We start from the raw sequence: 14014 nt of genomic DNA on the forward strand, positions 1-14014 counted from the left end.
ATAGGGCTCAAACTAAATGAAAATGTGGAAAGTGCAATTATCTGTTCTCTCCTGCATAAAACTGAGGGGTCACAAGCTTAAGTCAAACACTGATAGCTTATCTCAGCTAGAAGTATGCAATACAGCATGTGACCTGATCCTTCAGTTAAAACTAAAGTCTGCAAAAATCACCTGTGTCAGAAGAGAAAAAGAACCGCAGTGCAACTGGCGGATGGATATGAGGAGATAAGTCGTTAGACCTCAGCTCACAAAATCGTGCCTGCTTCTTTCTTCGGCTTCTGCTGTAGAAGGTCAAAAGCTTTAAGGTAACATGCTCTGAATCCATCCCAGTATTTCAGTACGTTTTTTAAGGGGGTTAGCGTTTGTGTTTATTCTTCTTACCACCTGGTGGAGCTGCAAACCCTGTAACACTTCACCCAGTGGACAAGCCTTTAATGTCCTTATAAATTCATTTTCTTTAAACGTCAATCCTTCACTCGGGTAGGCGCTTTCTCTGTGTTATTTGCGCCATCTCGTGGTGAAAGGGGAGAATTACATTACAGTAAGGCCGATATAGTACGTCACGTGAAAACGCCACTCTAATTGGTTGAATTGCACGGATCACATGACCTGCTCACTCATGTAGCCAAAACGGCAGTGAAACAAAACAAGTGCTGTAAAAGTGTTTCTCTTTATGTATTTCCGTGCATCTAACAATGAATATTAACCGTAAATGCCACTGTACGTAAACTGCACACGTCGTCGTTGCTGTGTGAGGGACTGTAAGCAACCTGGACGCATAGTAGCAGGTGGGTTAAATGTTCTTTAGAGCTTATAGCGAACTGTTTTTGTTTTGCATCGTCAGCGACTCTCCGTCGGCTCACTAACACAGATCCAGGCTACAGTGTTTGTTAGCAGTTTGGGAGTTTAAACAAAGACTTTTCCCTCATCGTAAATTAATTCGTGCTTTACTTAATGTGTAGTTTTTAATTTATTTGATCTTTGCCGAACTCCAGAGTGACCCACATTTACCTACTTTCATGTTTTAGCCTCCTGCTGGCTAACCACACTTGTGTTGTCTAAGTCAAACGTCAGAAAATGGTTACAGTCGTCTTATTCATGTGAGGTAATTTAGTGATTTAGCAATCCTTGCACTCACTGACACACTCGCTACAACTTGAGCTAAAAATCTCGAGTCACTTCTTCCTCACCGAGTTATTTTCTCTAATTCTAATTCATTTGTTCCTCTGCGCAGATGCACAAACTCTTCTTTGTCCACTGCTAACAGATGCAGTTCGAGCCGAGGGGCTTTTGGGTTTGCTTTATTAAGTACAGTTAAAATAACAAAATTAAATATGGTGCTATAACAGTATGACACTTAGAGCTGACCTGTAGTTTCAACATGTTCCAGACTCGAGTTTCTTATAATGATGTTCCAGCATTGTTCAGTGTGTCATGTCCCACAGAAGGCACAGGAGTTTGACATAAGTCCACTGAGATCACAGAGTGAGTCTGCTCAAAGCAACTCAAGTTTATTCTCTCTGTGATTCAGCTCCAAAATTTCACCTCAGAAACAGAAGAGCACTGTCTTTATCCTGCCACCATGCCAGTGTACATAGCAGGAACATGAAAACACAATATTTTGTTCCACTTTGTGCCCACTTTGTACTCTGCTTACTTCAAACTGGGAAACTGTAGTAGGTCAGAGGTTTCCCTGCTTCAGAAGAGGACTTTGTAGGAGACTATATACAAATAACAGCAATTGGTCATTATCAAAACAAAGCATCTGTGTGACCTTAAAAGAAGTCGATGCATTTTCATCTTATTTTTGGTAATTTTATAAAGCAAAAAAAAAAAAGAGGTTGAAAAGTTGTTGTTTTTTTGTTGTTTTTTCTATCATGGTCTTAGTGAGTTTCATTGTATGGAACTAACAAAATTTTGTTTGTAAACTACAGGTTTTTTTTGTACGTTTTAGGTATTTTGGCCAGTTCAATGCTATTATGCTTCTTCTAAACCAGCAACTTGAAAAGGACTAAACAGTGTACTTGATTTATCAGACAGCAGATGTATGAAATTTACTTGAACGTGCAAAGCAGCTTCTCTTTCTGTGGTTTGTTTAAGTAAAATTTTAAAAACTTCTGAACATCCACCAGGTCACCAGCAAAACTCGTAGTGTTCTTCTCGTGTTTCTTAGATGCATTTGGCCCTTAAACATGTTCTGTTATTAGATTTTAACATGTCAAAGCTAGTAAAATTTACAATTTGATACAAACAAAACACTCAAAGACTCTTTGTGTAATGAAGTCAGGGCCATTTTGCTTTTAGCGTGTTAGCAATAATTCAGCATTTACATTCATTCATCTGCTTTTTCTTAATTTAAGAAATTTCTCCATATGCTTAAAAAAAACAACAACAGCGTGTGAAACTAAAATATTAGTCACGTGTTCCTCTCTGACCAGAAATATGTCTCTAGCAGGAAATGTGTTTCCCGTCTTTGAAATCATTTTTCAGGAAGAGTCGGTTACCTGAAATATGTCCTGTATGTTAAAGAGCTTGTTTGTGACTGAGCTTTATAAGGAGCGCAAACTTCCAGTGGCCTGAAGTGTATAAATGTGTTCAGTGTGTTATATTAAAAGTTCAAAATGATGCGGTTGTTTTAATTGACTTTGGAGTAATGTGTATTACAAACTAGCTATCAGCCATCGCACTGTGCTGTAATGTAATAGCACTTATAGTGGGAGTAGTAGAGAAATATCTTGGTGCAGGTCGGACAGCCTGTATAGCAGTATGTCTGTGATAGACCACAATAGGCTCTGCTTTCATAAAAACTTTCATAAGTGTGACTTGAAAGATTTCCAAATATTTGTGCATGACTCAGAGCTAAAATGCTTTTGCTTCACAATGCAGTATCACATGCTTCTTTGACTCTTGTGACTTCCAGCTCAGCGATATCGCAATTTTACCAAGTCACAGCACTTCCTGTCTTTGATGTAGTCAGATCTCGTAAAGAAGCATCACATTCTGTCTTTATCACGTTTTTGTGTTTAATCAGATTTGATTTCAGTACAAAATACACTAATCCTTAATCTCTGTACTTGTAAGTTTGTGGGGGTCCTTTTTTCTAGCTGCTAGCTGTAAGCTCAGAGGCCCTGTCACCCTGCAGGCAGCTTTTCAGCAGCTGGAGCTGTCTTTGTGCTGGAGATGGTGCAGTTCATTCTGTGTATGTGGTGGTGAAAACACCTAGAACCTTCTCTTTGTTGAGTGTGTAAAGGACAAGCTGAGGTGTGTGTCCCACGTTTGGTTGTGTTTGAGGCTGCTGTGTTGTTGAAAACTACACTGCTACTTTAAGTTACTGACAACCTCTTAAGAACGATAGAAACTGTGCAGGTCCGTCCTTTCTCAAAGCCATGTATCATTAAATAGCATTAAATGAATATCCACTGCTGCTGGTTCTGTTTACAGATATCATTACAGCCAAAACTTGGAATGAAATGTTTTTAAGCCGTGTAGCAAAGTTTCCTTGGGTGCAGCTTCGGGATTGGTTGAGTCATCTTGTATTTACCCCTGAAACATAATGACTTGAAGTAACGTTTGTGTTTTGTTCCTCTTGTTTGGTCTCAGAGCTGCAGAGCAACACAGTGAATGTGAGCTGACAGGACGGAGCTCATTTCTTCCGTGAACATGAAGACCGGCATCCCGTACCACCAGGTAAAGTTCCTTTAATATGTGGGCTTCATCAGTGTACAAACATCCTAGTTTTTAATCATTTCCTGATGCGGTTTTAATATTTATTTAAGTTACTTATTACTTAATTATTTATTACTTACCTTCACTGTATTCTTTTCTTTCACATTTTTTAAATCAAATGTCGCCCCTTTGATGTGAGACAAAGTGATTAATGATTTTGCAATCACTGGTCACTGTGCATAGAAAATTAAGTGGTCAGTTATAAAGCTGTGTACAGTGGTCTCTCGCTATGACGCGGTTCACCTTTCGCGCCCTCGCTGTTTTTTTAAACAAGAGAGAAAAGTGTGAAAATGTTCATGCCTGTCTGAGAAAAGTGTATAAAGTGTGTAGTGACGGGTTTTACAGCCTTGAAGCGTCTATAATAACTGTAAAAAATAACATTGGCTACTTTGCGGATTTCACCTGTCGCGGGTTATTTTTAGAACGTAACTCCTGCGATAAACGAGGCGCCACAGTATAGTCAAGGTTCTGTTTTGTTGTGAAAAATATCCCAAGCATGTTGCTGGGGTTTGGCCACGTCGTTGTTTTTCCTGTAATGTTGCAGACGTGCCGAATGCTGGAAGTCAAGGGAATTTTTAAATCATGTGAGGAAGTGAAGCATTGTGTTTCAGGAAGTGCTTTTGCTTTAGGTTTATATTGACTGCAACTGCTTAAATTAAATGATGTTACTCGTTTTTTTAATGACAGCATTTGGTGAATGAGTGCCAGTTTAGGAAGCTGGCAGACGTAGAACTCTTTTCCTTTGTGTGTTCAGAGAATGATGGTTTTTCCATGACTTTAGCGGGTGCTAGCAGTTACTGAGGGGGCGATTTTGAGACCGTGGATGTCTGGTATGATAGAGGTTTATGGTTCAGTCTGGATCGAATGTTCTCACAGTGTCCTTGTGTGGTGGTTGGGTTTGTGTGTTAGCTGGAGGATGAGTCCCGGGGACAAGAATCCAACAGGAGAACACAGGTGGTGAGTTAGAGCACTAACACACAAATACACCTGACTTTTTACTCGTCAATATAAATAAATCGCAATGATTTTTTCAGTTTATGTCAAAAATAAAGACAGAGAAATAAACACTGAACAAGAGCTGCAGATTCTAAGGACGTCTCCTCCTCCCTCCTCAGTATTACAGGTGTTTGATAGCTCTGGCCACTGTGGCTAGTGTGCTGCTGGTCATCATGGCGCTCTGCAACCTCCTGATACCGAGGGCCTCCTCTTCCTCTTCCCACCCTGTTCCCGACATCAGCCTCCGTCTGCCTAACATGGAGTCCTGCACAGATCCCTGCAGGTAAGTTTACTTTAGAAACCAACACCTGCTTCCAGCTTAATCTGCGTATGCAGAAGAGTTCAATATCCAGGAAAACAAAAAGCTTTTTAAAACCTTATTTGATGACAAAGCCAGCAAACTTTCTTACTTTTTATCAAATTTGACTGATGATTCAGCTTCATACCAGTAATAGAAAATTACTTAAAGTGCAGATTCTTGACTATACATGAAACAGCATCTTCATTACTATCCATACTCTACCCAGCCTCTTCTATAACATAGCTAAAGTTTAAAGCTTAGTTAAACTATCTGCTTGACATGAATTCATGTAATTTCATTTTTCTTGACGTTGGACGTTTAGGAAAAAACTCTCCCACTCTTCTCTGTCTCCAGGATCGTGTTGGTGGAGAGCATTCCCGAAGGCCTGGAGTTTAACTCCAGCACCACTCATCCATCCATCTTCCAGGCGTGGATGAATCTGATGAACGAGGCTCGCAGCAGTGTCGACATCGCCTCCTTCTATTGGACCCTCACCAACAAAGACACACACACTCGTGAGCCGACAGCCAATCAGGTCAGCTGGAGTTGTCTGCGGTTTTCTTTTTCTCTTTTCCTCTAATATTAGATTATGCTGAAGAATGATTGATTATTAATTGATGCAAAGTGCTTTTAATTGTGCCGACTGACCTTGATCTAAAGCAGTTATTGTGAAACAACCAGATAACTGGTCCCTGATTTTCTCGCCGTGCTCACAGGGTGAGGCTGTTCTGAACAGGCTCGCTGAACTATCGGGGAATTTATCAGTTCGTATTGCTGTCAACACACCGCAGGAGAAACAGCCACGGCACGACCTCAGGCTGCTCAACGACTCAGGTGACTCTTGGCTTCTTTTGAACGTCACACCTGCACGGGTCAGACTGATCTGACAGCTGTCTTAGTTATTATGAAATTAGTTTAATACACATATTGTGATGTCTCACTGTGTGTGGGACATCATATGACGTCTGTGAGCCTCTTATCGACACTTGTGTTAAGTTGGTTGGTTGTGATGGGAGTTATTTAGCTGCGACATTAACAATAACTCTGGTATTGCAACATACAACTATGCATAAGCACCATTTTTTGTTTTTATTTCTTTGTTTTTGTTTTTTGGTGCATAAGACTGATAAACATTCTGATTTACAAAATGGATTATTCTGAGATACTGAGTGTCACTTCCTTCTGTCTAAAATCATCTAAAATGAATATGTTATGTTCATTTATCATTGTCCAGTATTGCTTCCAAAATGCTTCCAGCCCTCAGAATTGTTAGTTTTTAGGAAATAAGTGTTTGTTTTGTGTGACTTTTAGGAGCCCATATTAGGACCGTAAAAATGAAGGAGCTCACCACAGGCGTTCTTCACACCAAGTTCTGGGTTGTGGACAAGCAGCATATTTACATTGGCAGTGCCAACATGGACTGGAGGTCCCTCACACAGGTACACAAACACTCAGACTCTCTCTCTCACTGTCATGTAAATGCTGTTAGAGGTGGATGCTCAGTACAGTCGGTGTGTTTAAAGGTAAACAGAGCAAACTTATCAGTATATTTATTATTAAACAGTTCTTTCTACTCTTGACTTGGTGTGGCGTTAAAGGGAGTGGATGTCCCTCTGCTTAAGCACCTACCTCTGAATATGAGAACAGCAGCACTGCCCACCTGCCCATCAGGGCGGGGGCATCCAATCAGAAGAAAGGTGGCCCAGACCTTACGTGGGATTCTCTCTTCAAAAGCTAAAAAAAGTCCACACACCCACTCCCAGCAACCGTTAACAATAAGAAAGAATCAAAAGTTCAGCACGTTTAATAATTTTCCCTAAAATATATATATATATATATATATATTTAAATCAGCATGGTCTGTATATGCTCAAAAATCTATTATTTTATTATATTTACATTAGCTTCACTTTCTTCACCAGCACTGGGTCTGTGCACAACAATTTGTGAACTAACGGCTTAACTGGAACAGTGGGGAGGGGGTCTTAAAGTAGAAAGCAGTTTATTTCACACAGGATGAATTACGGGGCTCCACCAGTAAGAATCATCTGAAGCTTCTCTAACAGGCCTGTAAATCTATAAACAGCGTCAGTGTCGGTAGTCCCGCCCGAATACTGACACTGACTCTGTCCCATTTCTTCTGCTTTCAAGAGGAAGTTTTTATGTTGGTATAAAGTTTCAGTCACATGCTGAACTGTTTAGTCTACACTTGTTTAATGTGGGACCATCAGTGTGGTAAACCACATCTCCCTTTTACATTTCTCAATCAGACTTTTGCTGAGCTATCATTCGCATCCTTTTTTTACAAGCTTGCGCTAAAGTCCCAGAAACATATTTCTGATAAATTAATCAGAAAAGATACCGGCTTAACAGTAGGCCAAAGAAATCTAAACTGGGACAAAAGAGAAGGAACAACTTTTCTTATTTCCTCTTTGTTTTCTGCAGTTTCAAAAATGCAAAACCAGCAAAAAACGAACGTAAGTAATGTTCTAGTGTTGGTCTCCAGGTGAAGGAGCTGGGTGTGGTGGTCTACAACTGCAGCTGCCTGGCAGCAGACCTCAGTAAGATCTTTGAAGCCTACTGGTTTCTGGGGGAGAGCAAGTCAATCCCATCACCTTGGCCAGAGAGGTTCTCCACCATGTACAACAAGGATACACCCCTCCAGCTGCCTCTTAACAACACGCCATCCAACGTCTATCTGTCGGTGAGCGGGATTTTCTTTTGATATTGAGTCATAAGAGCCAGTTAATCATCTCTAAGCAGTTTTAAGGTTTGCTTTCTGACCAAATGGGAAATAACTGGTGTTTGTAGATGGTCACATCATGCAGAGAGAGGGACATTTTCAGCGTTGCGCTTGTATACATGCAACGTGCAACCACAATTTGTCACTTGTCACAATTTGTGACTTTCTGACTCCTCTACAGTTGGCCATCAGTACTGAAAGAAGATGTGAATGCTTGGTTTCTGTTACAGTCACAGAAGTGGGCAGATATCGACACCTCTTTCAGGGCGATGCAGGGCCGGGGGATTCCAGAGCTGTTCGAAAACAATGTGCAGCACAGAGTTTTGGTTTCTGTTACAGCACTCACGTTTCCAGGATTCAACATTCAAAACCTTTTTAAAATGTAATGTTTTTTTTAATACAGTCCCACTGAGGCTACTAAATCAACCCACAGTCCCACATAGCCGCGCATTCGTCCAGTCATTACTGTGCATTTGTAGTTTAGCATATTGTAGTTTTCTGTATTTTAAAAAATGCTGCTAAAATGAACTGATAATCCTTTTTTCTGCTCGATCAGAGTTCCCCTCCGTCCTTATGTGCGGCCGGCAGGACTCCAGACCTTCAGTCCATCCTCAGTGTGATGGAGGATGCTGAGAGCTTTGTCTACATCGCTGTCATGAACTACCTGCCCACCATGGAGTTTTCACATCCTAAAAGGTGCAGTTTTGTTAATAGTTGTGAAATGTAACTACAAGAAAACAGTTGATCGTTGTTTTGTTTTTCTTTTTCTTTTATGGTCCTACATCAACTGTAGTCAAATCAACAGTAATAAAATTAATATGAACATGTTTGCACAATAAAACACCAGGATATCCTGATCAAATCATCCCGAAAGGAAGTGAGAAACATTAAGTTTTAACATTGTGCTTGTACTGTGCGTGTGGCGCCCTCTGCAGGTACTGGGCGGACATCGACACGCAGCTGAGACGAGTTGCATATGAGAAGCGGATTAAAGTGCGACTGCTGATCAGCTGCTGGAACAGCACACAGCCAGTCATGTTTTCTTTCCTGAAGTCTCTGGCCTCGGTTTATAACCCCAAGAATAACCTCGACATCCAGGTGGTGAGTGGCTCTTATGGTCAAGCATCATCTCCCGCTGGGAAAGGAGGTTGTACGCTTTATGGCGCCTATCCTTAAGTAAAAACATTATGTTATGACTTTGTGTTTTCTTTATTTAGAGGCTCTTCGTGGTGCCTGCCACCCCCAAGCAGAAGGAGATTCCCTTTGCAAGAGTTAACCACAATAAGTACATGGTGACAGACAAGATAGCATACATAGGTGAGGCACACTTTCTTTGTTTACTAATAAATTTGTTTCTTGAAATCATTAAGATGACTTAAAGAGTACACATAGAGAACCTTTTCAATCAGTTTCAATGACCTATCTTACAGTTTCAATTAATCCCCCAAAAAACAGAAAAATGTGATTTTCATCAAGATGAGAAAATACATCATGATACTGAAATTGAATACTTGTTGGTGGTGTTAAAAGCCAAGCTGATGGCTGCTTTTCTAAGCATGTCATTAGTCACACATACTTTATTATCATCTGTCCAATCAGTCTTTCAGAAAAAAAAAAAGATAATGTGCTTAAATATAATCTGTGGCTTTCTGTTTTCAGGTACATCCAACTGGTCAGGAGACTACTTTGTGAACACGGCTGGCTCAGCATTAGTTGTCAACCAGACGGCGTCACAGTCTGTTGAGTCAACTGTCCAATCACAGCTGAAGGCTGTCTTTGAGAGGGACTGGAACTCGGGCTACAGCACTCCTCTCACCCAGCACTCAAACCTCAAAGACTTCTGTTACTTTTAACAGCATTACAGACACACAAAGTCATTGTTTCGGACTTCGACACAGCGCACTTTGATTTTAGTAGTGAAGTGCGAAACGTATGAAAATTGATCAGCTGTAATGTGGAAACCCCTGAGCTTAAAATCAGCAACAGGCAACCTATTAGCAGAGTGTTTGCTAGACTGCTGAGGTTTAATGCCGCACTCTTATTTCATCAGAAAAAAGAGAGAATACAGACAGTTTTTTAAAGAGAGTCCAACATATGCTCTGTATTTTAGGCCGGTTTTAAGTAACGTTGAAGCTGATCTGTTAGCTCGATTTTATCCAAGCATCTTTGTCTGCCTTATGGTCTGTAAGTTTTCACACCAGCATTCACATGGATACAAAAAACATGAAACAGGCTAATACTGGCTGGATATGTTAAGCTCAACTTTCAACTACATTTGGCTGGTATCACAGTGTTATAATATACTGATGTACTTACAAACCCCAAAAGTTTGATTGCCAAAAATAGCACCAAAAACAGTTGCTTTTCTTTATTCTTAAACTGGTACAGAGATGCCAATTTGAGGCCATTTTTTTGTGCACTACAGAAATATGCCAACAGAAGTTGGGAATATTCAGATGAGCTCAGTGAGCTGTGAAATATGCCAACTGCAGGAAGTATTTAGGAATTTTTAGAGTTCATTTACATGCACAGCATGGGCAAAGGTGTATGCAGGATTAGTTTGTAGATATTTGCAGATGAAGACGTTAACACGTCTCGCATTATATTTGTCAGTGTGAGCAGGACCTCCTGCAACAATCTGTGGGTGAAGGTAGTGGTGTCCCTGATCTTCTCAGCTGCTGATTTCCTGATAGATTAAATGTAAATATATATTTAGATCAGTAAACACTCAGGGTGTGGTGAAGGTTTGCAGTCTTGTTTCCTTCTAGGTTACAGTCCACGTGTCTGTGCAGACACTGGTCATGCAGTGATGGGTCCAGTGGTTGTGTCTTTTTGTTCTGACGCAGCCTGCATACAGAAGTGTTTTCTTTTCTTCAGTGCCTCAAAGACTGCAGCCTTGAGTAATGAGGGGTAGCTGCAGTGAGTCTGTGTTATAGATTGATAACATAAATAATTCATTCAGCATATTAGTATTTCTTGAAGTGAGAGGAGTAAAGTTTGTTTAGTCAGCAAATCACTCACATCCATAGCTGCAAAGGTTTGTATGATCAGCAGCTTTTTGTACTGTCATATATTGTATATACCAGGAAACGTTATGATGGGATAAAAACATGCACACAAATGCACACCATATCTACTGTTAAAGGTGTTCCAGCAGTATCGGAGCAAAGGAGTCAGACATGAATGTTTAACTTTCATCATGTGGTTTCTATCATGTACTCCCAATAGCTGTAGGGGGCGCTGTGTCAGCATTGGCGTCAGGTCAGTGGCGAACGTCATGTTTTCTGCTGTCTCCTGCAGTGACTCGTGTAAAGGGATCAATTCAGTGAATCACAGCTTCAGCCTCGGTGGGAGTTTTCATCTCAGGGAGTTTGAGTGCTTTTGTAATTTTCTGGAATTTAAAATCATTTAAAAATCCTCTCTGGACTGCTTTGAAATAAGCAAATAAAAGCTAAAGTCTGCAGTGCATCTAAGGGAAATAAAAACTTCTTTCATACCACTCCAGTGCAAAATAGTTTTTTCACACACTGATCACAATTTGACCATTTGAAATAAGATTAATCCCCCTATAATGTGTTAATTATGATTGGAGACATTGTTTACAGTGGTAGAAATATCAAACTGAATTAATTGCGTGGATTGTAAACTCATCAAATATGTTGGAAAACCCCTAGTTTGTAAAAACACATATAGATTCGGGGCCAAATGAATTAGCTTAGGCAAGCAATAAAAAGGAGAAGCACAACATTTTATTGCTTGCTCAAACAGCCCAAGTGTTCCTAAGTAATCTAAACTTAGTAAGAGGAACTTGCTAGACATGTCTACGTACAAATGAAATGCTAAAGCACATAGCAAAGCCTCACTACCTACTATTTAAAAGCATAAAAACCATGCTGGGAGTTAAGCTTGAGCTGCTCTACCTGAAGGTTCACATTTGTGATGCTGCAGTATCAGATGTCTAACACTGGGGGGCAGTGTTGGTGCAGTTTTGAGCCTTGTCCGATCTGTGAGATTCAATTTCAGGATTAAAATTTGTTTCTGATAAAACGTCTAAACTAAAAAGTCTCATGACCAATGAAATCAAAGTTTACCAAAGGGGATAACCTAGTGCTGCTCCTATATGATGGAAATACTGAACTTTACTATGAAATAAAAGGAAATCCTAGTATCGGTGCTTTTTACAGCCTGTGTATTTAATGCTATGTTGTTGTAGTTGTTTTTGTTTTCATGTTTTGAAGTGAATCAGAGTCCAGATCTGATTATGGGTGGGTTCAAATGTGAGACTCGAACACACCCAGTCTCTGCTGACTGCAGACCAGGCTGATACGTGCTGTTTGATAAATACATACCTACTGAGTAGGTTTGTGGTTGTTAACTCAAATACACTACAAACACCAGCAGTGAAAGTGCTGTGTGCAGTAAGATGATCCCTGTACTTTCAAATTAATTACAATGTTTTTAACTTAATATACATATACAATATACAGGCATGTGAATACTACATGTCCTTGAAGAACAACCTTTTATGAACTCCACAAAACAGTCATTTTTAAATTGGAGGGTTTTCAATATACTGGAAAAACTGAAATTGTAATGAAGTAAAATTTACATTATTATATTATTATATAATATTAGCCCCTCAATTTGCAGTCCTTTCAAAAATTGTTTCAAAACAGCTATGCCAAATTTCTTTTTCTGAAGATTATTCATAGCACCAAAACACTAAACTCACACAGTTTTCTCACACAGCTGAGCTCAACATCTGCTGACTGATTTCAATGTTATTTTGCACTTGAACAACACGCCTGTAAGTCACAGGATCCAATGAGCTCTGCTTAAACCATCCTGAATTGATTTAACTGTGCTTGTTCTACCGGATATCCAATACAAAAGGAGTCCTGCTGCTCTCTGTGCATTAAAATACAAATGCCTTATAAAACTACACAGCAGATAAGTATCTGATGAGCCAAAACTCTGATCAGTACATTTGCTCTTCTTCAGGAATCATTTGATGGTGTCACCAGCACCTGAAACAGCATGTTCCCCCTCCTCTTGCCATGGTCTGAATACCCAACAATAAACTGTATCCCTGATACCTCACGCTGATACCTGTCTCTGCTCAAACCCACAAGAATAGTGGGTTGCAAAGTAGTGTTCATTATAAATATATCTTAACCCGAAACATATCCTCTTAGGTATCTGCAACATGTTGCTTCCCAGTGTGTAAACTATGCAGTCGTCCGTGGTCATGGAAAGCAGCAGAGCCCAACCCAGGAGGTTATTTCCGTCCCTCGGCTAACTATCCAAAAACGCACAGTCTCCACCCATTCAGTGACCCATGAAGTGTGTCTGTGGTGGGAGGGGCAGCTTGGGTTTAGGTCTTCTGTGGACACTTGATGGAGCTGCTCAAAAATATTGAGTTCAGGTGCACCTGTGATGGGATGGGATTTAAAAAGATGTGCTCTAATTTAATGTGTGGATCCGTAATCTTCGCTTTGTGAGGTTGTAAAATTAGATTTGTACCTTGAAACTTTTTCAAGGTACAAAGGCTTACAAAATTTATATCTTTATCTGTGGAGCACTTATCACTGCAGCATCAAGCTGCACCGCCCACTAAATGCTGTTACGGAAAAAGTCTCTGCTGCCAGGGGGCCACTTCAGTTTGTTTGTGCCAACCTCAGGACCACCCAATTTACTCTTTTACTAGCTGCACTGTGACAGATTGATATATTTTTCTCTTTTTGCTACTCTTTGTGCAGATGTTTCAGTGCCAAGGTGCTTAGAAGCGCAGGGAACACTAACATAATAAGTATTGTGTGTGTGTGACATTTTGTTTTTATCTTGAGAATGACAATTAAACAACAGTATTTGCTCCTGAGTGGGAAGACGGCATCTGTATGTGAAATATTTATGCCCCAGATTGTTTGAGGTGATGTTGATCTTGCTCTAAGTGTTTTCTGTGAAGATACTAAGCTGCTTTGGGAAATTAAAAACTGAGGAAAAGGTTTGGTGTTAGAGGTTTGGTGATCCAGGTTTGTACTTTAGTATTTTATTTTAAAAAATGAATAAATGGAAGATAAAAGGAGATGGAGAGAGAAACTGTAACCATGTTTTTTATAAAGGGAACAAGTATATGGTCAGAGAAGTATGTGAGGCTGGTGCAGGATATGTATGAGGACAGCAAGATAGTGGTGAGCTGTGCGGTAGGACTGACAGATGAGTTCAAAGAGGGATTGGGATCATCAGAG

At 40.1% G+C, this 14014-nt stretch overlaps 1 protein-coding gene across 2 annotated transcripts; it reads left to right on the forward strand.

Annotated features, from left to right (window-relative positions):
• The first annotated feature begins 283 nt into the window (after positions 1-283).
• pld3 (phospholipase D family, member 3) lies at positions 284-11265 on the forward strand. Of its 2 annotated transcripts, none has more exons than XM_005932600.3 (12): positions 284-305; positions 3601-3687; positions 4636-4683; positions 4842-5005; positions 5378-5558; positions 5740-5857; positions 6335-6462; positions 7530-7727; positions 8323-8462; positions 8702-8867; positions 8984-9083; positions 9426-11265. In XM_005932600.3, the coding sequence occupies exons 2-12, from the start codon at positions 3661-3663 to the stop codon at positions 9617-9619; spliced, it is 1464 nt and encodes a 487-aa protein (XP_005932662.1). In that variant the 5' UTR covers positions 284-305; positions 3601-3660; the 3' UTR covers positions 9620-11265. The 2 variants fall into 2 exon arrangements, with proteins under 2 accessions (XP_005932662.1, XP_005932661.1); XM_005932599.3 differs by lacking the exon at positions 284-305 and adding an exon at positions 606-788.
• The last annotated feature ends 2749 nt before the right edge of the window (positions 11266-14014 follow it).

The sequence above is a fragment of the Haplochromis burtoni genome, unplaced genomic scaffold (genome assembly GCF_018398535.1).
Source record: "Haplochromis burtoni strain Fernald_Lab_line unplaced genomic scaffold, NCSU_Asbu1 Contig_153, whole genome shotgun sequence".
Classification (NCBI taxonomy): Eukaryota; Metazoa; Chordata; class Actinopteri; order Cichliformes; family Cichlidae; genus Haplochromis; species Haplochromis burtoni.

Bases quoted from the DNA above. Each gene is read 5' to 3' on its own strand.
- pld3 (XM_005932600.3), top strand. From the start codon at position 3,661: ATGAAGACCGGCATCCCGTACCACCAG. The intron at 6,463-7,529 runs GTACACAAACAC...GTTGGTCTCCAG, and splicing joins ACTGGAGGTCCCTCACACAG to GTGAAGGAGCTGGGTGTGGT. The intron at 9,084-9,425 runs GTGAGGCACACT...TTCTGTTTTCAG, and splicing joins AGACAAGATAGCATACATAG to GTACATCCAACTGGTCAGGA.